The sequence below is a fragment of the Aspergillus aculeatus genome (assembly GCF_001890905.1).
Source record: "Aspergillus aculeatus ATCC 16872 unplaced genomic scaffold ASPACscaffold_3, whole genome shotgun sequence".
Taxonomy (NCBI): domain Eukaryota; kingdom Fungi; phylum Ascomycota; class Eurotiomycetes; order Eurotiales; family Aspergillaceae; genus Aspergillus; species Aspergillus aculeatus.
Window position 1 is genome coordinate 2196312 of NW_017962978.1, and position 25022 is coordinate 2221333.

General features: G+C 52.6%; 5 protein-coding genes across 5 annotated transcripts; 2 read left to right on the forward strand and 3 right to left on the reverse strand.

The window, feature by feature from the left end:
• Positions 1-247: 247 nt before the first annotated feature.
• Positions 248-2121, reverse strand: ASPACDRAFT_76316 (pyruvate dehydrogenase (acetyl-transferring) subunit E1 alpha). Its single transcript, XM_020204684.1, has 4 exons — positions 1991-2121; positions 1765-1898; positions 1245-1699; positions 248-1184 (listed from the first exon to the last, which is right to left on the reverse strand). Exons 1-4 carry the CDS (start codon positions 2108-2110, stop codon positions 679-681), a joined length of 1215 nt encoding a protein of 404 aa, XP_020059590.1. The 5' UTR covers positions 2111-2121; the 3' UTR covers positions 248-678.
• Positions 2122-10717: 8596 nt separating this feature from the next.
• On the forward strand, positions 10718-14479 carry ASPACDRAFT_76317 (vWFA and PH domain-containing RING finger protein). Its single transcript, XM_020204685.1, has 5 exons — positions 10718-11170; positions 11229-11910; positions 11964-12193; positions 12245-12947; positions 13001-14479. The coding sequence occupies exons 1-5, from the start codon at positions 10918-10920 to the stop codon at positions 14145-14147; spliced, it is 3015 nt and encodes a 1004-aa protein (XP_020059591.1). The 5' UTR covers positions 10718-10917; the 3' UTR covers positions 14148-14479.
• A 1651-nt stretch (positions 14480-16130) lies between these two features.
• ASPACDRAFT_114170 (putative tRNA-specific adenosine-34 deaminase subunit Tad3) lies at positions 16131-18200 on the reverse strand. The gene is made up of 3 exons (XM_020195777.1): positions 17932-18200; positions 17827-17878; positions 16131-17744 (listed from the first exon to the last, which is right to left on the reverse strand). Exons 1-3 carry the CDS (start codon positions 18026-18028, stop codon positions 16229-16231), a joined length of 1665 nt encoding a protein of 554 aa, XP_020059592.1. The 5' UTR covers positions 18029-18200; the 3' UTR covers positions 16131-16228.
• Positions 18201-18744: 544 nt separating this feature from the next.
• On the reverse strand, positions 18745-20013 carry phoB (regulatory cyclin phoB; the record flags this gene model as incomplete). The annotated part of the gene is made up of 1 exon (XM_020200778.1): positions 18745-20013. The coding sequence occupies one exon, from the start codon at positions 20011-20013 to the stop codon at positions 18745-18747; it is 1269 nt and encodes a 422-aa protein (XP_020059593.1).
• Positions 20014-21849: 1836 nt separating this feature from the next.
• On the forward strand, positions 21850-24934 carry ASPACDRAFT_11065 (armadillo repeat protein; the record flags this gene model as incomplete). Its single annotated transcript, XM_020195494.1, has 3 exons — positions 21850-22144; positions 22198-23900; positions 23957-24934. Coding segments are annotated over 3 exons (2976 nt in total), but the record flags the coding sequence as incomplete, so codon positions are not given.
• Positions 24935-25022: the final 88 nt, after the last annotated feature.

A 25022-nucleotide genomic window follows, 5' to 3' on the forward strand; every position in this document is an offset into this window, starting at 1 on the left:
CCCACTGGTCTAGAGCAGTGCTGTCTGTTTGATTTTGCTCGGCCAGCGTTTTTATTCGTTACTCCGGTTTCCTTGCTTCTCCTGCATTTCCTCCTATATATGCCTATATTACCTTACCCATCCAAGATACCTGAAATATATATTTAATCCCACTGGATGGTTCACCAAAGAAACGTCCTCTCAGAAGCTCTATATCTCGTCATGAGGCCTCACTCACCAAACCAAGATCAAAGTACGAAACATCACAGTCTATATTGCCTCCAAATACCTAGAACATGGTAGGTATAGTATAGCACGCAGGAAAGGAAGGCAGGCCCCCAGCGAAGCACGAATAAATGAAGTCAAAAAGCAACAATAAAAAAAATAATGATAATTCCCGGCTAAATTACATAGTTTGATAACAACCGTTCCATGAGAGCTTTGTGTATGAGTGAGATTGTGTGGGAGGGTTTTAAGATGCTTTGTGTCAGAAAGAGAAAAAGCCAAAACAAGAATCGTAGCGGGAATGCCGATCTTGTTTCTGTTTTTTTCTGGGTCATTCCCCCATCACGCTAACACCATCATCCTTGGAGTATTTCTTTCGTCACCAGCGGACATCTCTTTCTCTTCCTCTCTCTCTCCTCTGAACTTTCTGTCCTCCTCCAATGGCTAAACTGAAGACGGAGAAAAAAGAACTTTCTAGTAGTAGAAAGTCTCGTCGACAGTGCGGCCTCTCATCCAGCGGGGCTCGCTGCCACGGACGTAGATATCCTCGAAGAGGATGCGGGAGTTGCTGTCGGGAACGGGCATCTTCTCGGCGATAGCGACCTCGGAGTCGACGTGGGTGCGGGCGGCCTTGTCCAGGGCCTTGAGCTCCTCCTCGGTGCAGACGCTCCAGTCGAGGATCTTCTGCTTGAGGCCGGCGATGGGATCGTGGGTGCTGCGCATGCGCTGGATCTCCTCACGGCTGCGGTAGGTGGTACCGGGGTCGGACATGGAGTGACCACCGTAGCGGTAGGTGACGTACTCGAAGACGAGGGGTCCGTTGCCGGAGGTGGCGTACTCCTTGCCGTACTTGACGGCGGCCTTGGTGGCCAGGACGTCCATGCCGTTGACCTTGATACCGGGGATGTACTGACCGCGCTTGTAGTACTCGGTCAGGGCGGAGGAGCGGGCGGCGGAGGTACCCATGCCGTACTTGTTGTCTAGGGGCCAATTGTTAGTATTTTAGCTGTACTTCTGTTAAAGGGAAAGGCAAAACATACTCTCACAACCGAACAGGGCGGGCAAGTTCCACAGCTTGGCCATGTTGAAGGCCTCGAAGACCTGGCCCTGGTTGGAGGCACCATCACCGTACAGGATGATACTGGTGGCCTTCTGGTTGTTGTACTGCTGGGCGAACGCCAGACCGGCACCGACGGGGACCTGGGCACCGACGATACCGTTACCGCCGTAGAAGTTGGGGGCGAACATGTGCATGGAACCACCCTTGCCGTAGGCGATACCCTCACGGCGACCGAGCAGCTCACCAATGATGGAGCGGACGGTACCACCGCGCATCATGGCGAAACCGTGGCAACGGTAGGCGGTAATGATCTTGTCGTCGCGGGAGATAGCGTGCTCGATACCGGTGGCGACGGCTTCCTGACCGGTGGACAAGTGGCAGAAACCTCTGATCTTCTTCTCCTTGTACAGACGGTCGGCGGCCATTTCCATGCGTCTATTCCAATCTCGTTAATAAGGGGACTGATGCGAGAGATTGAGAGAGCACCGGTAGCAGCATACCTCATGGCAACCATGTCGTAGTACATCTGCTTCAGCTCCTTCTTGGTGATCTCCAGAGTGTAGGGAGGGGGGTCGATCTCGTAGGTCTCGAAGCTCTCGTCGGAGAGACGGACAGTGAAGGGCTTGTCATCCTCCTACAGGAACAGTTAGCTGGATGAAGATTTTGAGATTGGGAATGGGGACGAAGCATTGAGGTCCCATCGGTTCGCTGGGAGGCGCGTCTTACCTGAGGGACGTTCTCAGCATGCGCCGAGGCAGCGTCGGTGGTGACGGAGCGACGGGCAACGGGGGCAAAAGCCTGACGCCTCAAGGGGGCGGCTTGACGGGCCGCAGCACGGAACAACATGATGGATGAGAGGCAGCGGAGGACAGCGAGATGCTGATGAAGGTGAACAGAGGGAGAGCAGTGCTGCTGTTATCTTTCAACAACCCGGATATGTTGGGAACAAACTTTCCCCTGCGACTAGGCGGAATTCGGCAGGCACGGATTAGATAAGCATCCCTTAGAGGCCGTCCGGTGTAGCCGTTGCAAACCGAGCAAACTGCTCCGAGCGACTCGGGCGATTGATTGTAGAGTGTTGAGGTACTACAACTGTAGTTGTACTATACCGGTAACTACTTCTTTTCCCCTCTGAACACGAATTCCATGGTGATTAGTTCAGGAGTCATATCCTAATAGAATCTGAGCAGCTATTCAGTCATACCCGCCATCCTTCCCATGACTTGTCGCGGTCAACTCCATCACTCCGGGCGTCACCGCCGGAGCCTTGGCAGCATCGGACTATGTTAGCCCCGAACTCCTCCCTTGAGTGCGGGTAAACATTGAAGCTAAAGTGACTTCGGGCTGGCGGAGTCGAAACCACAGAACTGTCTCTGGGTGATGGTAAACCTTTAGAAAATATGAGGTGAAGCCAACGGAGATTTTGTGGCTGTGGCTCAGGATCTATCTCCAGATCGACCGCTCGTGACTCCGTAACTCGGCCTCGATAACCTCGATATAAAAAGTTTTATCACCCGGGGACACACCGTCTGTGCATGGGACTACAGAACACCATGATCACCATTCAAATACTTCACCTCTGGCTGCTTAAGTGGTCAGTAATCTAGACTTGATCTGTGCCACTGTTCGCAAGATAAAAAGTATAGCCACTCTAGAGCTATCGCAACATGCATGTTTTCTGTTGAATAGGTGCTGAGCGTTGTACCCTTGCCAGCATGATCCCAGTCGTCTTCGACCATATACTCGAATGACAAGGTATGCTTATCTATGAAAAAGAACCTTGTCCATGCTCCAACATCCTCCGACATCGTTTTCTGTTGGCATCGTCGAGGCAGATCCCGCCTTGACATTTTGGCCCCAGTGACGGGAGCATGGAAAAAAGCAAGAAGACAGAATCTCACCACGACATCCATACCACAAAATAATATTGGGTCGTGGCGGTGTAACTGTCACCGATTGACCATAGGTTAAATAGGACCGTGTAATGAAGTTCATTGCTTTTTCTGTGTCTTCATACCCCATTGAAGTCTAGCTAGAAGCGCCACGCGAAACCGTAAGCGGCAAGCTGGGCAGGTCAGCAATGGTGTGCATGGATGCACGTTGGACTATGCTGACATGCGTCCGGGTCCCAACAGCTGAATTGTTTGCTTGTATGTTAATCGGAATTTGAGTCAAGGGTATTGTTCCTTCGAGCGTTGAAAGATGATAGTTAGTGATGCTAAGGCCATCCTGGCTGTGTACCTGGGTTAGCATAGCTGTGGGTGTCTTAATTCCTGTCGCGCGATAACCGATACTTCGATTTCCCTGGGTCAAATAGAGGCCAGAGATTTGACACCTGCGTCACCTATCTGCTATTTCTGATGTTGCATGGCAGCAACGCACACCAAGATGTCAAGAAAGGGGACAGGTAGGTATAAAATCTGATGCTCCGAATGCTTCATCGTCTGTCCTGGTGGGTCCTGGGGCTCCAGATCAGCTTACCCCTATGCGGATATTTAAGCGACCACAACCACTGCATCGGCACGAACATCAGCCAGAAATTCGGGCAGATCCCGAATGATCGCTCAGGGTGGGCTGCACCTTAACAGTACCTAATCTGGAAGCGCAGGACACATTGAACACCGTCCTCAGACTTGCCTCGATACGGTAATTGTGTTCAGAGCCCTTGAGGTCGTAGATCAGTTGGTGATCGCAATACAAAAAGGGGCGAGATCTAGGGTAATCATGTCAGCCTAATGCGACTCCTTGCTATTGAGGCATTTGCCAAACTATTCAATGCTTTTTATTATGCGCCGACGTGCTGCTGTTGACTCGCGCAGCTCGACTGAGCCTGTTCTCGTATCGTATGTGTAAATAGGCAGCGGGGGGACCATCGCTCGTCCGCAAGTCCCCATAGTTCGTTGTTATTAATATCTAGCCCACGTTTGGCTTCTTGTTCCCCTTCTCGAAACGTGGCAGCGGGGTGGATAAGCCCAAGACTGGTATCAGTGATACTGTTCGTGACAGTCACAGAGGGGGGCGTCTTGCATGGGGCCTGACAATTGGAAATAGTAATCAACACTCGAAAAAGGCATAGTCCTGGAAGACCTTGTTCTAGCTATTTTTGCGCAGCTTCTGGAGCGTTTCCTGGAGTGCAATTGAATGGAGCTCTTGAGCAGGGATAAGTCCTGTTGGCTGTTCGAGGCTGCGCTTGCCAAACCTCCTAGTTTTTGGGTCAGTGATGTGCGTAAGTACGTTGTTGTGGTTGTAGATCTTGTTACAGAGACACCAGACACGGCACATCGCAGTACAAATCCTCTTTTCAGCTGTGAACAGCATCGCGTTGCTGATCCGGAAGATCGAGGTCGAGTCGGACCTCTGCGAGAGTGTAGTGTAGCAGCTAAATGCATGACTCTCTCACGGTTCGATTTTGCGGGACTAGGAGACCTGCCTCTTCTGGACCATGTCCGACGATAGTGTATCGACTACTGTCTCAAGGTTCGGTAGATCGCGAGAAGTTTCAGACCGGGGGAATTCTAGAAGAAAGCAGAAGAGTACGATTTGTTGTGTTCTGAAGCTGGAAAACTTTCATGACTCTGGTGGGGAATCGCAATCGCATTGCTTCAGTTAAAGTTTGCGTAGTTGGTTAGTCCTCGCTAGTTCGGGTGGAAATGGTTACAATTAGCCTGCTCGGGTTGTATCGAACGGTATGGTATGGCCGCTGGTTATTGAAGGGAGATACTGGATGCAAAATTTGAAGAGAGGAGGTACGGAGTATTCGATGGTTCTTCTGAGAGACTCGAAGACCATCGTAAAATGCGGATTGTGGATGACATCACGCATAGCATTGATCCGATGACAGTCTGCTGAGAGATAGGTGTATCGCAAATAAATCTCAATGGGGAAAGCACCGGGTAATTCCAAGTTCGGATTTATTGTAACTAGTATAGATTGATGATACTGCGAAACGGAGCACTACCCCAAGAAGTGCAATCCTCCCCCGGAGTTCCGAGGAACCGTTCCCTGCTAAAATTAATTAGTCTGACCTTCAGAGTATCAGGCTATCAGCAATTCAGCAGTGATGGATGTATGAGTACCTAGTCATCGCATTGACCACTACACATCCATTACCCTAGAATTAATTATAGTACTATCGATAAAGGGGCGTGATCGAGGCCTTCCACTGCCTATGGACATACGCACAGTATGCGCACTCAGAATCAGTCAGTCCGGACCGAGGTATAGGCTGAAATAAGGCACCTTGAATCACATTCGCGTCAATAGATTGGCAAGGCACATAGAGGCGATCGGAATGGAAAACCGATGCTCAAATCCCGCAGCGAGGCGACTTATCTATTACGTAGTACACAGCGACCTGCGGAAGATCGTCGTTGCAAACCCACTGATCGATGGAGTCACCTTGCGTGAGGCTCAGACTATGCGGTTTATTGATTCCTCGACAGCCTTTCTGGGAAGGTGAATTGGCCGAAAACGCGGAGGGCAGCAGACAGACGGATGGAAACTCCGCCCTATTCTGCGATGCTCAAGCTCTCTGCAGATAATCCATCTATCCATCTGCAGTAACTACATGACGGCCTCTGTAAATTGGCCATAGCGGGCGGATGGGGAGTGATCGGTTCCACACATCATAATTACGCATGTACCTTCTTTGCGGCCCTCGTCCATGACAGGTCGCATTTGAGGAAACGACCTGACAACACGATCGTGTTCAAACAGGCATATCTGGCTCGTACACTACTCTTGTTGCGTGATACACCTGATTGCCGGTCGGAATGTATCGCAGTTCATTGTCCAGGGCCGTGCTACCCGGACGGTCGAGATTAACTCTCAAAAAGTGGTTATTAGGCGAGTTTCACGATTGTTTCAACCCCCTTTCCAAGGACAAGGATATCTACTTCACTCTGCGCCATTTTGTCAACGGTGATTCCAGGGGCCGCTTACATGAACCTGTCGGAGATCGTGGTTGGCTTGAGCGGTAATTATGGGTTGTTGGCCATATTGGCAGCGCGACGGACTTGCTCTGTTCAAGGATGGTCGCTCCGGTGGTTTCTCCCTCGCAAGTAGAGTGGAGATGGTCTGCACGGAATGTCCGAGACTGCCGTTGCTTCGGGTGGTTGTTTTCAATCAATCGTACTTCTGTTAAGCATCTCCGACTGCGCTCAATTGTCGGGTCGTCGAGCTGGGCGAGGCGACATCTGACCAGTCCAACGCCTTTGACAGTGGAGATGAAAGGAGACAGTAAGTTAGTGGTGGTGGTGGTGGTGGTGGTGGTGGTGGTGGCTACTGTCCCCGACCACTTCCGTCCAGTCCCCCCTCCCAGCTCGTGCATGACTAGTCATTCAATGAATTCTGGCGTCTGTGCATATTGTTGAAATCGAGATTCTGGGGGAGCAGAGATCTGAATCGTGGGGCTCCAGATGAGATACGGAAGAGACGATCCATCCTCGATACAGTACGAAGTACTGAATGAATAGACGGGCGGTCGGCATCTGGCAGAGCAAGAGTCAGCCGAGTCGGCCAGCTGGTTCTCGAAGGAACCGACCGAGGAAGAATTATGGAAATCGGTTGGAGTAGGCTGGCAATAGATGAACGATGCCGTCAAGTGATCCTTGACAGCGTTCCAACCTTCATCGAGGCCAAACGTTACCGCTGGCCCTACCGTTGTCGAACAAGCACGCGTGCTTTGCCACTGGCGACCCACGGTTGACCATAATGGTGCAAAGATTTGGGCACAACGGCAACGTGATACATCGGCAAGACCCCGATGGCTATGCCCTCGTCTCGGGAGGAAAACGTTTGGCTGTACCATGGTCTGTGCCGTAGGTACGGAGAAGGTAGACTCGGTTTATGTTTGGGGCACTCTGAGAAATCGCCATTGCCAAGATGAGGTCAGGCCTCGGTCGCGGGGACAGCTTGCACCGACTTCATTCATCGACCACCTCGTGTCGACAAGCAACCAATTATGCTTTGAAGTGTGGTTATACCTTCAAATGTGGTGTGTTGTTACGGTGCACAGGGCTGCTTTTTGATTTAAAGTTTACATCTATCAAGATGGAGGAATGGAGAGGTCAAGCATTCTCCTCCACCTCCAACAAGGTTACCGCACCGATAACACACCACCGATAAAGCCGTCCTATGGTTCGGATCAGACGATCATCCAGCAAAGCCGGAAGGGGGCCGATCATCCGTGGGCTGGACAGTGTTCCATGGCAGCCTGTGGTCGTCCTTGAATTTCTATAGGATATCGGCTGACTGGGGGTCGAATCCTCACGCTGTAGGGCAGGAGTAACGGAGGGTGTATGCGTTTTTGTATGCATTGGTATGCATTGGACCAAGATGGGGATGAAGGCGGAGGCGGAGGCGGACAAGCATTGCTGCGCCTACGAACGAACGAACGAACGAAGGAACGATGGTCCAAGTGAACAACTTGTAGTCCATGCACTAAACCTTACCTTCAATGCTTACACAACTAACTAGTCTGGTACCAGGTCTTTCTCTCATGTCTCATGCCAATGGTTCTTTGACCACATTGCAGACATTGACGACATGCTTGGCTCCTGATCCCTGAGAGACCATACCAGGCTACAGACCATCAGCGTACCTTAGTTCGCCTCTCAAATTAATTGCTTGCCGCGCTTCAAATGCGGTCGGAAAGCGAGTGTGGAGAGAGAGAGAAAGCCGATAGATTGATTACCTATGGATCGATTCCCCGCATGGTCGGATTTTTGGACTGAACCCAACAGTCAGGTTCCGGTGGATGAATCATCCGCCAGGGTGCAGATTAGAGAATCCCTAGTCTCCAAGTTATTCAGTCAGTCAGGCAGGCAGACAAAGAGGAACAACCAAGGCAACCTACTAGTCAGTTATTCTTATCCTCCTCGGAAGAGAGTCTGAGTGTCTGTCTGTGTCCCCTTTTTTTCTTTGACGGTTCAGACATTAGGGGGTGAGAGAGAGGGGGAACAGTTGGGACAGTTGAGACTAGGGGATAGGGACCGAGTAGGTTTAGCGTCTGGTTACAGTACGGTAAAAGTATACTTTAATACAGTACCTTAGTCTTCTAGTCTAGCCATGCGGGTGGAAGTTCACCCACGGTGGGGATCCCGCTGCTATGCAGCAACCACCACCACTCGTTGGCCGGCGGGTTACGTACTTAACCTCTTTCTAAACACCCTAACAGTCCTGCCATGCTTTCCCATGGGTCAACCCTTCGACACTAGTTTACAACTTCGACTCGTCAGGAGAATCACGCCGGAGATGCTGCTTTCCCACTCAGTCATCCAGGAGACCTGACAGAAAACGCTCAGGGATCGACAGCCCACCGCGCATTGTTGAGGTCAATCGTTGCTGCATTGCGCAAGAGTTTCGGCTGGAGTCCCGAGGATCCTTATAACAGACTTCGATAGACATCGTCAGCTCTGCATGTCACCATTTCCCCGAGGTCTATCTATCCATCTATGGCAGCCTTTGGAAGGCAGCAAGACGACCGATGAGGCGCATGACGGATCCCGGTAGTGGCGACCTGCAGACACTAAAAACCCGGTCGTGGCTGGGCTGATGAATGATGAACACGACAAAATCTCCGAGGATACGGAGCTGATAGATGGAATGGACATATCCAGGCTATGAGAAGAGAACCACGGACATCCCTACGTCCTTAGCAAGGCAATTGATAGTTTGATATCAACCGATCCCTGGCTGCCCGCCTGCTAGCCGGCTTACTTGGTTGGTTTTCATTTCAAGGTTTGAAGTCTCTAGGGATGGGTTGAACTGGGATGATGATGATGATGATGATGTCCTCCCTACCTCGCATATGCCCGTCCGGCTCCCGTTTGCCGGGGACCCCAGGAAAGTGCCAGTGCCGGACTATACCAATGCATATTGCATATTGAGTCTATAGGGTTCGTGCGATTTCACCTTAATCAAGACCGACGGACGACCTTTGCTCAGGCAGTTAGTATGTCTTCAGGGGCAAACCATATAGAAAGGTGTAAACTTTGTTAATGAGGGCAGGAATTGGCACGGTAACCGGACGGTATCAAGTCCCTGGATCTGCCCCACAGAAGTGGGCTTAGTGAGTCTGTAACATCCATGGCTCGCCTGCAAACTGCCCCACTCAAAGCTCAGTTCGGTTCTTTTTTTTCTGTTTCCTTTCTTTGCTTTTTCCCTGTTCATTATTCTTCTTATTATTTATTCTTTTTTTTTAAATTATTTTTTTTAGACTTCTTTACCATGAATTGATCTCTTCCCGGGGGCCGCAACCACGGCTCATTTGCAGTACCTGCAGCCTTTCCAGTGGTAAGAAAGCACCTCTGTAGAATTGTGCAATGGAAAAAATGACGCCAGAAATCCTTAGCAGAGAAGACGACCATAAAATAAACAAAAAGTATAAAATAAAATGAAATGAAATGAAATGGACTGATACCAATACAGTCTGCGTACTGAGTTCTCCGGTAGAAGTGGGTTATCAATGGCGCCGTCGTAAAATTATTCGCACCATCACGATATCTCCAACTTGCACCTCCTCTTTTCTCTTCGTCACTCTCTTCTTCTTTTTTTCTCCTCTCTTGATAATTTTCCTTTCCCTCTCCGAGGTGAACCTGGTGTTTCCAACCTTTGGCTCACCAACTTTTCCAGGCTCTGGTCTCATCATCACCATTATCATCGGGGGCCCTTTTTTTTTCTGCTTCAGAGTTGCTTTTACCCCCACCAGACCTTCTTCCGCCCCCCCACTTGGTTCCTTCTCTCCTACCACACGCCCCCCCTAAGCAGTAAATCCTCTTGCTTTTTGGCTTCAAGCAAGCTGCACTCAGCACTCTCTGCCCCCTTCAGCTTCCATTCCTTTCTCTCCTGTCTTATCCTGTCTTATACCCGTCAGTCTTGTGTTTCAACAGGCCCATGTGGAAACATCGGCCCCCCTCCAGATCGGATTCCAATCCTGGAACCAACATTCCAGCCCGTCACGGATCCGAGCGTGGTTTCTTTGGTCGCTCGAAAAAGAAGTCTCCGCTTCGTAAGTCTATACCACTGTCTTGATTGCTTTTCTTATCTGCTCTCGTACTAGCGTTGGTCATGAGGATGTGTTAGGTTTCGGCTGCTTGAATCTTATATGGTTGTTTCCTGCTGCTGCTGCAACATTACCTCTGCCTCTCTCTGCTTCTGGTCCTTCTGCTGTCTCTCCTTTGGACCCATTTCTGTCTCCTCCACTCCCTTAACCTGCGTTTACTCTCCACTCACCTCTCTCTTTCTTACCTCCCCTCAATTCTGCATTGCATCGCTGCTCTCTGTCTTTGAAGAGGACGGCCATCATTCCGGAATCCACGGGGAGAGCACGCTGTCTTATGCTACCCTACCATACCATTTCCTTACTTTCATCTCTACCGCTGAGGTCCATCACCCTCGACTACATCTTTTCTCTTCAGTGACTGACATCGATCAACGAATCGCCGCTTGCAGACACCTCCAGTTCTGACGCTAACACTCGTTCATTACGCCCGTTTCGTTCCTTCACCCACCGTTCAGACCGTCCAGGGAGCGGTTATTCAGGCCATTCCGACCCCACTCGACCCCGCGCATCGTCGAACGCGAATAGTGCTTCAGGCTATCCGAACAATAACCTCAATTCATCTTCTGGCTCTGTCGGCGCAGCAAACCCCATGGCGGCCGTGGACGTGGACCGCAGCCGGACGCGGCGCGAGAGGACCTTTGTGGGCAGTGATTGCGCCGTGTGTGACGAGCCCCTAGAGCATACCCTGCGGGGAGAGCGAGTTCTGCAATTCTCCTGCGCACACGTATCACACGAGGCCTGCTTCTATGAGTTTATTCGCGAATGTGAGGGCCAGTACTGCCCTACATGCGATGCGCCGCTTGGCTTGGACACTAGTCGGGGAGGCAATGTGCTCGATCTTGGTAGGTGGAAAGTGCGGTCTAGGTGTCATATTGACAGGTACTGATCGATCATGCATAGAAAAACTAAGCAATATTGTCCGCTCAGTGACCAGCGACGCAGCTACGCAACGAAGTGGTTATGCGACCCCTACGCCATGGGATTCGAACTCAGTCCCCGGACGTCGTCCCAGTGATGCGGGAAGTCGCCCTAATACCAACCGCGAAAGTCGGGATATGTTTATCCGTCGAGACAGCAGAGACACTGGCAGCCATCGCGATCGTGTCGAACGTCTCACCCAGGGTTCCCGCCAACAGCATTCACGAAACGGCAGTGCCGCCGGGTCATCCGCCGATTACAATGATCCACAACATTCGGCCAATATCAGACGGCATGACTACGACGTGCAAGCCATGGAGTCCGACCTCAGCCCCCGTCCACCTATCACGAAAAACCCCATCCCGGCTCCGACTGTGACCATTCGCAGCGAATTCCCCACTCTTAACCGTTCCCGCCAACAGCAGGCCCTGACCTGTCTAATCACCGTCGAAGTGCCTGAGGGTAGTTGGCGCCCAGATGACGATGATTTACGCCACACAGAAAATGCTACGCCTCAACCACAGGACGAAACATTGAGCGCCATGCGATTCCCCACCGTTCAAGAGCCTCGACAGATTCCTTTCGAACCGCAGGAGAATCTGGACGAACTTGCGGAGCAGTTGCGTAAGAAAGTGGACAATTGGCATGGCCTGGAATTCCAACGGTAGGTTCATCTCATCAATTGCTGGTGCATCCCTGAAGTTGACGTGAATAAAGGTTCGGCAAGCTTAGATTGCATGGTCAAATGAGCGTGGGCAAAGATCGTCAATCCTGGCAGGAGCTGGAATGCTATCTGTTCGGTGAGATGCTCATTTGTGTGAAGGAGAAGAAAAGCAACCCCCGTCGTCACCCGGATGAGGAGCCAGCGAAGGCAAAGACTACGAGGTCAACGCTGAAAGGATCAATCTTGATCAAGAAGCACCTTCAGAGCATGGAGGTCTCCCCAGGTGAGTTGAACTGCCAGGAGTAGGTGACCTTGATGACTGACAGTGGTGTAGATGACCTTGTCCTGGCTTTGAACTTGTCTGTGGCCGAGCTTCCTTGCTTCTACCTTCGCTTCCCTACCCGGAAACAGCTTGACATTTGGCGACGGGCCCTCATCGATTTACATCCAGTGGATGGCATGTCCCGAAACGGCGACTTTGACTTGGATAATTCTGGTGCGGAGGAAGAAGAGTACCGAGCCAGCCAGATCAAACGCCAGGCTTCTCTGAACTCGTCCCACGGAGCGGCTCGTTCTAATAACACGGCTATCACCGATTATACCAATGCCGGCATGGATAGTCCATATCAATCCTCGTTTCACATTCCCCTGGATCTTGTTGTCGTGATACCGGTCTCTTCGTCCATGCAGGGACTGAAGATTACTCTCCTCCGAGATGCTCTCAAGTTCCTTGTACAGAACCTCGGTCCTCGCGATCGCATGGGGTTGGTGACTTTCGGCTCGAGTGGTGGAGGGGTTCCGCTAGTCGGCATGACTACCAAGAATTGGGGTGGTTGGAGCAAGATTCTTGACTCTATCCGCCCGGTGGGCCAGAAGAGCCTTCGTGCCGACGTCGTTGAAGGTGCTAATGTGGCTATGGACCTGCTCATGCAGCGCAAGTCGGCCAACCCTGTCTCCTCTATCCTTTTGATCAGCGATTCCTCTACGTCCGATCCGGAGAGTGTCGATTTCGTTGTCTCCCGTGCGGAGGCTGCCAAGTTCGTATTCGTCATACCACCTTGAGAAGTGCCTTTTTACTGACCATATGCAGGATTAGCATTCATTCCTTTGGTCTAGGATTGACCCACAAACCGGACACGATGATCGAACTCTCAACTCGCACCAAAGGCTCATACCTCTATGTCAAGGACTGGATGATGCTTCGCGAGTGCGTGGCTGGTTGCTTGGGTTCCCTGCAATCGACTTCGCACCAAAATGTCAAACTCAAGCTTCGTCTGCCCGAAGGGTCCCCGGCCAAGTTCGTCAAGATTAGCGGCGCTCTTCACACCACCAAAAGGGCCACAGGACGCGATGCGGAGGCTGCTCTTGGAGATCTGCGCTTCGGAGATAAGCGCGACATTCTCGTTCAACTCGTTATTCCTCCGGATAATTCGAGTCAGGACAATCTGCCTCAAGACGCCTGGGAGAGTCTAGTCTCGGGACTCGAGGCACTTGGAGGTGTATCGGACACTGATGACCAGCGTGTGTCTAGTGTGGAGGAGGTCCCATTGATCCAGGCAGATCTGACTTATGGTGACCTCTTGAGAGACGGCCATCTCACACATTCGCCCCGACCTTCGCTGTTGGCCATCACTATGCTTCCTCCGAACCCGAAAGCCAAGCCTGGCCGTCCCTCTAGCCCCCCTATTCCGCCTCTTCCGTCCATTGTTCAGCGACGCATGGAACTATTGACGTCCGACATGCTAACGAGAGCACTAATCCTTGTGTCGCGTGGGCAGCATGATCGCGCACAACATCTTTTGACCGAGACTCGCAGTATCCTGAAGGGTCTTGGTAAGGGTAGCCTGCCTCCTCTTCCTCCTGGAGCGAAGCCCTCTGGTGCTAGTGACTCTGGTAGTCGAGGTGGGACCCCCACATCGTCCTCATACGATGGTCACTCCGGATCTTCAGACACGGCAACCATCACGCCAGGAGCTGGGGTTGACGCGCAGACCATGACCGCCTTGGACGCTGATCTCAAAGCCGCTCTGGAGTGGATCAACCACCCAGCTGTTTTCTCCCGCGACTCGCGTAAGGCTGTTCTGCAGGGAATTGGCGTGATTTCCTCGCAGCGTGGTTACACTTTCCGCTCTCCTGCTGAAGCTCACTGGGCACAGCGCGTGGCTGGAGTCCGCCGCTTGACTGACCGCTCCAAAGAATGGCGGGAAACCGGCGACGACGCCCTGATGGAAGAATGATTTATCATTCCTCTTGTACACATTGCCCTTCCACCTATTTTCTGGGTTGGCTTATCTGTTTTGATTTTCGCTCTCTTGTTCCTGCCACTTATGATACCACTCTGTTCACCACGACTGTGCGACACGATACCACGGTTCTTTTCACTTCTCTTCTAATTCACTTGTATCTATACTGAGAAAGTTTCTGTACATACCGACAAGCTTTGTTTACTACTTAATCGGCGGGGGTGGTCATCTTGTCTTCTTGGGCTGCGTTATTGGGAATGATTTTCACGGCTTTTGGTGATACGGATGGTGTCATTGATGAGGATCTGGTGTTTAATTGTTGTACCTTTACATACACGTGTTCGATAATAGATTTGTACGAGTATTGATTCGTTGCTGAGTTTTGATTTTCTCAAGAAGTACCCTTAAAGCGCTGTGCCTTGTATAAGAATTGGCAGCCGAGGGAGAATATGCTAGCCTTAGGCTAACATGTTGATAATGTTTAGAGCACATACCCAAGCACAAGAGCCATACTCTTTTTTCTCGCAAGTACCCAGCATAGAGTAGCCCAGCTGGCCATAGTGGACCATACACATCTCTACATATTCACAGTTTGGTGTAGCTGATAGATTGGCCACATGATCTGAACCAATTCACCAAGTCAATCTACAAATTAGGTCCCAAAGACCTCGAAGTCCACGATCTTCGTTATTAAGATAAGCTGAACAAGCCTACAAGCGACCATCCGTTGATTCAGACCAGGCCGCCATGCAGATGACCAGGCCGGCCAGGAGATAATCCTTTGAGACACCATACATACTATCTTATTTCCGCTTTGGGAAAGCAATTTTGGCTTCATGTATAGCCGGTTAGGAGGAACTATCGGCGTAGCTGACATTCCCGCTACGTGACTCGAAACAATTTACTCGGCAGAATATACATGTCGAGAAGTCAGCAAACAAAAACAATAAGAACGACAATTACTACAACGATCAACAACTATTGAGATTTGATGAATCGTTCTCTATTGCCTACATCTGAACGAACCATTGTCTCCGTCTCCGGCGTCCTTGAAGATATCAAAATCCCCTATCCAATCCCGCCCCGCCCTCCTGCACCAATCTCCGTACATCGCCAATTCCATTGGTGTGATCGAACCATCCCTTCAAGCAACGGAAGATCTTCCGGTTGAACACAGTACACCGCATTTCCGCGAATCATCCACCAAAGATCACCGGTAGAGCCCCGAAGAATCCGCTGCGACGTGCACCCAACAAGAGAGGGCGAGTCCACGCCACTCGGACCATTTTTCTACAACGAGCCCCCAAAGTGCAGTAGCATCGACTACAGAATCAATCCCAGAAGGCCCTTCTCTATCCAGCGACGATACGTTTACTTATACGACGTGACATCAGTAGTAGTAGTAGTCGTCCAGACCCAACTTGCACGGCCATCTGCACGGCCCCAGATAAGATAAGTACGGTGAACCCTAGACAATGTCTTTCAGAGCTGGTTCAGAAAAGCAGATATTGCAAGCCGAGTCACTACTGGAGCATTAGCTTTGCTATATTCGCCCGGGCCTCCGCGTATTTTTGATTTGAAAGATCTTCTGAAACCAGCTCGGGAGGGAAAAATAGCGTTTATAGCGCCACGCTCAATGGGATCAGACAGCCTGCCTGATCTACATATGGTGGTCTGGTTACGGACGCGAATGCAGGTGTCATGCTCGATGTGGCTGTTACAATTGTCAATTTGCAAGAAGAGATACCCTGCCTAGTCTGGTCTAATCTGCGCTCGACAACGGATATGAGATTACTTCGATGGGTGTAATAGCAACAGCAATAATACCCACTCCTGAACACAGTGATTGGATTTATGTTTGGCTCACGCCCATAGCAGTTCGGACCGTCAAGAAGAGTTTCTAAGATGGAATCCAGATGGTATGGCGTATCAAGGACTAGGCTCGCATTGCGCTTTTTAAGGATGGATAATAGGTTTGATTCGCTATGCTTGTATGGTTCCATCTAGGGTTGTTGTCTATAGGATATGTCTGAATGATAGGGTACAAATATAATTATGCTAGGCTTTTGCATACACTATGCATGAAAGGCGATACCGGTCTCGGCACTGGCATCCTCTAACTCACCAGCCGCGACGAACTCGAAACCCAGGGCGCGCCAGTTCAACTCCTTGCGCCAATGTAGGCCGTAGTACTCCCGATTCTTCGTCGGATTCTCATCCGTTTGCCCCTCAGCCGTCTCCACTGGATCCTCCGACCCAGCCTCAACGGGCACCGGCTTGACCACGGGCTCCGAGGCCAGTCCGCCGGACACCATCCGGGCCCGGCGCGGGAAGATCACCGCACGGAACCGCGAGAGAAGCAACCCCATACAGCAACAGATGCACGGCTCATGCGACAGGTACACATCCAGGTCGTTGCAGAGATAACCTCCCTGCTCGCGGGAGCGGATCCGCGGCCCCACACCTCCTTCACCTCCACCTCCACCCCCACCCCCACCTGCATCTGCCTTCTGTTCCTCCGCCTCCTTGTGGTGGTGGAGGTGGATCGCATGTGCCTCAGTCTCGGTAGTCTTCTGATACTTCTCCGGCGGCGGCTCAACCGCATCCTCCCCCTCTTCATCTGCTCCTCCCGTCCTCGTCCCCGTCTCCGCGGAGGGGGACGGAACATACGACTTCTGGAGAAAGTACTCCTCTAGCCCGTACAACACGGGGCGAATCTTCTGCCGTCGAGAACCCGGCTTGTCCTCCCGCCGCTTGCTCGAGATCAACTCCACCGCCCGCATCAGCGCATGCAGCTCCGGACCCCCCTCCCAGTCGGCATTGTACGTCCCGCAATGCGGACTCGGCCCGCTGCCACCCGCGATCTCCGCCTGTGCGGGGTTGCCCCCTTCCCGCCGGGAGTACCGGCCGTCCCCGGCGACGGCCACGATCGCGTCGGTCCAGCTGCTTCCTTCGGCGCCTTCTGTCGCATCTTCAGGGACGGGTTCCAGTTCCGGGTCCACGACCACGGCGCCCACCCCGCGGCCGAGACCGCTTCGCTCCGCCTCGGCGGCGACGGCCTGCGCTAGAGCCAGGTAGCGACCGGCTTTCGGGGCGATGGCGTCGCGGACCCGGGAGAGGATCTGGGGTGGTGGGGCGATCAGCGCGCGCGGCGCGGCGGGGTTGAAGACTACGGGCCACATCTTTGAGGACCAGTGCTCGGCTTGTGTGGGGGTCAAGGGGGGTTGCATTGGGACGGTTATCGTGTGGAGGGTGATGTTGCTGGTCGCAGGGGTGGTGGTGGCGGAGGGTGTGGTGGTTTCGGCGGCTGCGGGTGGTGGTGCTGGGGTGGACGGCAAAGAGGGATCGGCGGTCGGGCTTTGGGGGAGGGGGTTTTCTCGGGGCGGCGGTACGAAGGGGGCCAGAAGGGTCTGTAGAGCCTCTGGAGCTGGGAGTGGAGACGGAACGAGGACGAAGATGGTTTGCGAGGGGAGGTAGCCTTCCTTGAGAAGGGTGGGGCGGAGTGACTCGGGGATCTGGTTGTGCTTGGCGAAGCGGCGGAGGTGATTTAGGGGGTGGGAGGAGTCGCGGGGGAAGGCGGAGTCGAGGGCTCTATTTGCGATGGTCAGTGATTGTTCTTGTTATTGTTGCAGAGAGAAAGGAAGCTAGCAGGGGTGAGGAGGGGGAAACTGACTTGATGACTTTCGACGCGGTCTTGACGTTGACTTCAGCGACATACGCGTCCGCTGGCCGAAATCGTGAGCTGATTGAGCGAAATCCGATTCACCTGCAGACGTACCGTATTCTTCGACCGGGCGAGTCTCCTGTACGGAGCGAATGGGAATCACTTCGCCCACGAGGGGTTGAACCTCGCGCAGGATGTTCTCCGCATCCATTGTGAGAGTAATCAGAATGATACAGATTTGTCGTGAGAGACTGCAATTTTAGCAAAGAGATGTCGAGCAAATCGGAAGTGAGGAATCGATTCTATATGTATAAAGACGACTCATGCCTTGCGCTTGGGTGAGCAACCAGGTATAGCCACTGCAGACTGAGCCTCTACCTGATAGTACCATGGAGGTCTGAACCGCAAAGATGGTTTTCCATGGATGGAAGCTTCCGCAACCCTGAGCCCTGTACCCTAAGCCCTACGTTTGACCAGTACAGTTTAGTGCAGACTTGAAGAATCGTAGACGTCATGCAGCGCCAACCACTTTAAGTATGGCTCTATTCGAAATACGTATCCGGAGTTCGATTGACTACATAAGACACGCATGTAGCGAGTGTGAGAATTCGGACTCAAATCCGGAAATGCGGGCTGTACAAGAGTTATAATTCAGACGAACAAGAGAAGGCAAAGCGCAGGAAAAACACTTGAAAGGAAAGGAAAACAAGCCGTATGGATATAAATCACTTGATCGCCGTCGTATCCATGCACAAAAACAATATCAACTCCAAGCCCCATGTATGTGTATGTATGTACTAGTACAGACACTGATGAAACGTCCGCGGTTACGCCCCTGTGCGGGCTGCTCTCCGAGACTCAAATTCAAGGACAAGCCATATAAGAGGAAAGTGGTTGAAAGATAAAAATACCCAGAACATGCACGATTCAACTATCCCGTTGAATTGCATACCCATCGCAGCGCTCTACCAGGCTCTGGTAATAATCCACGAGGACTTCCGGCTCGGGAACAATGCGCCATTCGACGCGGAAGAGAAATTCCAGCTCTAGCAGTGCCAACTCGGTCATGCTGATGCCTCCAACCCGTGCGTAGGTCTTGTTCGTCCAGAAACTGTCGCTCAAACCCTTGCTGGCCACTGTAGCGCTGGTAATCAAGAACCGATGGATTGTCAGACTGGAAACCGTGAAGGCGGGATACATGGCACAGAGCCGATCGATATAGTATACCATGCTGAGCAGGATCGGGGGCGAGAGCGTGGCGTGGGTCGTGAGCCGTTGCAAGTAGTCATGAACGGAGATGCGGGGTGGCGTGCGAGAGTGAAAGCGGGTCAGCCGGCCTTGATGAAGGGGGATCTTATCGTTGAATCGGATCAGTTCCATCAGCATGCTGGAGATCAACACCACTAGATCCCGAGCATCAGCCAGCTCGTACTGGGCCGGCAGCAGCTTCACAACGGGCTTTTCCGGGCGTAACCGTTTGCTCTGAGAGCCTTCCAGGTCTGCATGGCCCATCGCACCGGGCCGCATCCCGTCGTTGGTCGGGCCGTTGGGGCTGTTGCGCTTAGTGGACCCTGAACCAACGCTGCTGGGAGCCGGCATGGGAGGCGTAGCGGTTGAATAGGAGACAGGGGCAGGGGCAGGGGCAGGGGCAGGGGCGGAAGAAGCGGCAGCGGTGGCGGCGGCGGCGGCGGCTGCAGGAACAGACGTTTGCGAAGGAGCAGTAGGGTGAGGGTGACGGTGACTGTGCTGGTGGGAGGCGGGAATGGCGGCGTCAGACGTGATGCTACTTCCGCCCCCAGAGGAGGTCAGCCCGGCGGACATCCGACCGCGAGGCAGATCCCCTGAGGGCCCCGAAGGGAAATGACCAACGGTGTGCCGCTTTAGAGCTGATCGCAGCTCTTCAATGGCGGCGCGGGAAGAATGGAGATCGAAACGATGTCTGGACGAGGCAGCAGGAACGGGCCCGGAGGGCTCATACTGGTCATGTGAAGGAATGGAGGTTGTCGTGGTCGAAGGGCGACGAGAAGGCGGACGGGGAGAGGAGGAGACTGCCGAGGAGGAGGATAAAGGGATGGAAGGTTGGGAATGCGAAGAATGAGGAGCAGATGGAGGAGGATGAGGAGGAGGATGGTGTGTATGAGGAGAGGCGGGAGATGGGCGCAAGGCGGCGGAAGGTGAAGGCGATGAAACTAGCATCTCCGCCCAACGAGACCACCACGTGGGCGCACGACTAGACGACGTGCAACGAAGCTGGCAGACGCTGCGAAACCTTGTGCTGCGGCGAGAGGCAAGGGCGGCGTGCACAGACACATTGTGATCTGTGGGGAAGGGATAGGGGAAGGAGAACTTCGACTCTTTTGGGGCGCAAAAGAGGAAGAAGCCGTACACAACAAATATATTGTACTAAGTAAGACAAGGGTAGAAGAAAAAGTGGAGGTGAGAAGAAGAGGAGAAAAGGAGGAGGAAGAGGAGAAACGAAAAATAAAACAATGACGCTGATCAGGGAACTCGAACAAAGAGGGGGGGAGGGGGGAACTACTCCGTAGTCCGTACAATACGTACTAGTACCGTACCTAGTGCCAAGTTCCATTCGAGTTTTTTTTTTTTTTTTTTTTTTTCTTTTTTGACTCGTCCTGCGATTTTATCACGACATCTTACGGGTAATTACCAATACTACACTGCTTCCATGTGGAGAGAAATTCCTATCTCCCTCAAGTCTTTTGCTTGTCAAGGGGGTCCAAGCCACCAATTAGAATCAATTAGTGTCCAGGTGAATACCAGTCATACGGGTTTATCGGCACCACCGTCCGTAGCGTATAACACAGAAGCCACCATCGATACAATCGCCCCGTACGGAGCGCGCAGTGCGGCTAATGGATTGATTAGGTTTGAATTCATTGGAGATAGTTAAGGATCTCGGGGTTGGCGTAAGCAAGGAACCTGACTTTTTGCCTATTGGCAGGGGTCTATGGATGTATCCTTCTTCATGATGGTGTCCATTGATGAGATAGGGATTGAGATAGGGATTCGTCCCGGTTAACTAGGAAAAGACACTCTTTGCCATGGTCTCACCTTTATAGTCCGAGTCAGCTGTCAACTGGTAATCATGCGCTTCGAATCTTTCCTTTTATCCATACGAGCGAGCGGTCTGGATTCACACACACACTTTAACTCCGAGATGGTCTCCAACCCCAACCCCCCAGGGTTCAACTTTTGGGGTTACACATTTCTTGCTCCCTCTTTCGGGTTGACCGATCTGGACCTCGTGGGAACACCGAGCTCAAACTCAATTCGTGGTTGAGCAATGGCTGTATACCATTGGCTCCGTTGCTACACAAGCCTCAGTCTCTGGTAACATGATATTGCAACACCAGAATTGCGAGAGAGAGGCATGGGTCTCCTCGACGCCGATAATCGACGGTAGGGCTGAATCACATGACTGTAATGTACATAAGGAGCTCACATTTGTATTACCAGACTGAGTCAGCTATGTCGAGTACAGCCCAGTCGGGTGCCAATCAGGTGATATCACCTGATAAGGCGCCGAAAGCGGTCAGCGGCCGGCAACGGACAGCGAGCTATCGACAGCTGCATCAACCACTCAATCATTTGGAGCTGGTCGTTGTGAGATCGACTTCTGGTTGCTTGTGATTCCCGTTTTCCATCTGTCTTCGAAAAACTTGTTCATCGGACCTTGCTTTGCTTGGTTGGTGGTGCTTCACGAGTCGCACTTCTGGACCCCTCCCCAGTCCCCCCAGTCGCCGAGGGTCTTCGCCGCCGTGACATTGACCAGTTATCATTTCGTCCTCCATCCATTCCATTGCCATTCAACCATCGTTGCCAACTAGCTGATCGTCAAAGCTACTTTCTCGTTGCTAGGGGAAGCCTACATCAAAATAAATTGAAAACTGTCTGGTTAAATTTTATACCTGTGTCTCTCCCCCCATTGTTTCTCGGCGCAATCAGCGCTCCTCCTGTTCCTCGACGTAATCGATCCCACGGCCCTCCCGCTGGAGGCGGCGACTTCGGACCATGACCCGCGCTTCAGCGCCTCCGCTGCTGCTTCAACTCCAGACAGCGGACTCCCTACCAGCACAGGCGGCGGCTTTGCGAAGCTTAAAGAATGACACGATAGGCCATAACCAGCGGAAAGAGGCCTGGGTGCGGTGGGGGATCATCCCCGTACTAGCCAATATTCTCGCAGCCCGCCATGGCAAGGGTATTGTTAGACCAGAAGTCAACGGAGCCGCGAAGCTTCGTTGTCCTCAGTCCGAGGAAGATGAGACATGCTTACAAGCGATCGTCATCATGGGGAGCTTAGCACAAGGTACTCGTGTTCTGAGAGTGTTGCATGCAGTGACTGATTTGGTTTTGACACAGGCGGTGCCTCTTTTCTGTCCCCTATCCTTGCCAGCGGCATACTCTCGACCCTCCTATCCATAGTGTCCAAACCTGACTGCCCGACGTTCTATATTCTTCCGATACTTCGAACATTGAATAACGTTGCCGACCGATTACCGCTACAAAGCCAACAACGATCTTTTAAAGATACTCGTTTGGCCGATCTCGTCTTCTCCAGCGAGTATATCGGCTGCTTCGCTCGCATCTTGGGTCGCAACTACGGCAACCACCACGATCAAGCAGCAATTGAGCTCGCCGCATCCCTCATCGGGAAGTTGTGTACGGAGGAATCCCACAAGGCGGTCTTGGCTGAGTGCGGAGTACTGGATGCCTTGGCGGTGAAAGTTGCCTCGTTCGTGGTCGCGCAGGGATTTGTCTATCCTGGTGCCGAGGAGCATGTTCAAGAGCCTGGAGCTCTGGGATCCCTACCGCCCCCGGCACCCCCGGGCGCAAAACTGGCGCCTATCCTCCGCGCTGTTACCGTCATTGTGGAGCATTCTAAGTGGCGCGCGGAGCATTTTCTCTCTTCGCCGGGGATCGTGACTGTGTTCCCCAAGCAATTGGCCGAATTTGCTCCGTGGGACATCAAGCGAGGACCATGGGGTGCGACCTACCTGTCGGGCTCAGCTGTACCCCGACATGCAGGTGCCAGCCCGTTGGAGTACCTACTGCCATCGGTGCCGCTGGCGCAGAACAAGGCCTCTCCCAGCACCTCCAATTTTCCTCCCCTTGGCCACCAGGGTACCACACATCGCCGACAAAGCCACTCGTTTCCGACGCCGCTCCCTAACTTCGAAATGCCTTCTGCCGAGGACGAAGAGAATGCGGTTGTGCCATGGCTTTTGTACATTGTCCGTAGCGAGAGCGGGATGGTGCGGTTGATGGCGGCACGTCTTGCCACAGTTCTGTTCCGTCTTGGCCTTACAAAGAAGCATCGCGTATCTATGCTATGTTACTTGATGATTCCTATTTTGATTCGCATGCTGGATAAGGATTATGAAGTGACCGCAGATGACGGGGTGCAATATGGGGGCTTGATTCCTTCATCCGAGCGTCTCAGAGAAGAAGCCCCGTTCGTGCTGGCGTTATTAGTGATTGATGATCACGAACTGCAGAGACATGCTTATGAGGGAGGCGCTATCAAGAGGTTGTCGCAGCTGTTGAAAGAAACCTACAACCCAGTCCAAGACACCGTCCGGCCCATGTGGCATGCGGACGGTGAAGAAGGCCTACTGGGCCCGGACACCACCTCCCCAGAATGCCAGCTCGGTCCTCCGGGCTTTTCACCGATCCACTGCCATGTCATGCGATATCGTGAGAACATCCTCAAAGCCTTGGCGGCTCTGGTTCCCTTCAAGGACGAATATCGCAAAGCCGTCTGTGAGAACGGGGTGGTGCCATACATTATCGACTCTCTCAAGCCGTGCTCAGATGAATTGTCGGGGGACACGTCGACTCCAAAGAACACTGTGGCCGATGGCAACCCCACACCCACCCTGCTGGCAGCCTGCGGGGCCGCCCGCATGCTCACTCGTTCGGTGAGTGTCCTCCGCACGAGTCTGATTGATGCGGGCGTCGCGACGCCCTTGTTTGTCTTGATTAAACACCCCAACATTGAGGTCCAGATTGCAGCGACGCAGGTCATTTGTAACCTGGCTTTGGACTTCAGTCCAATGAAAGAGGTCAGTCAATTGGTCATTCGTTTTTTTCTTGTGCACTAACCCTTATCGGCGCATAGGCAATCATCTCGGCCGATGTTCTTCCCATTCTGTGTGAACATGCTCATTCCCAAAGCACAAAGTTGCGGATAGAATCGCTGTGGGCCCTGAAGCATGTTGCATATAACTCGACCAATGATGTAAAGATAAAGATCATAGAAGGACTAGGTGCGGAATGGATCAAACAGGTCATCACCCAGGATCCTACCACTGCCTTAGCCAAGCGCGGAATGGACGAGGAGGCGGACAGCAGCACCAGCGCGGGCATGAGCCGAGCCAACTCGGCTGGAGAGCAGGTAGACCTGTTGAACCCGGTGGAGAGCGGTGGGGACGAGGATATGAAAATGGCCGATACGGTGCCCTCGCACAAAATCAGTCTCGATATGTTCCTTCCGGATGCCACCCGGCGACGCAAGTTGACTTTGCAAGGCGATTTGGACCAGACGACGCGGGCTCGACAGGACGATATTGCGGTCCAGGAACAAACATTTGACCTACTGCGCAACATCATCTGCGGGCCCGGTGCATTTGAGATGATCGACCATTTGTTCAAGGAGATCGGGCAGGATCTGCTTCTGGATGCGCTGGCAGACAAGCTGCGACCGCGTTCTATCTCCCTCCCGCCTCGACGAGATGTACCGACCTCGCGGACGATATCCGTACCGACGGAGATATTGGTGTCGGTGACGTACGTGATCATCCATCTGGCGGCAGGCCTACCGCGACACCGACAACTGCTTCAGATGCACCGGGATCTGTTGAAGTATCTGATGACATACTTCAACCACAGCCAACGCGATGTACGAATCAACTGTGTGTGGGTGGTGATCAACCTTGTGTATCAGGATGATTCGAGCGACCGGGACGGATGTCGCGATCGAGCGATCCGGATGCGGACGATGGGAGTGATGGATCGGTTGGCCAGTCTGGACGATGATCCCGACTTGGATGTGCGCGAGAGAACCAAAACGGCCCAGGATATGCTGAATTCCTTGACCCATGCATAGCGATGATTCTGTTGGACAGTGGGGTGCTGCGGTTGCGGTAGGCGGCGTTGGATGGGACCTTGATGTATAAAGATCTGGA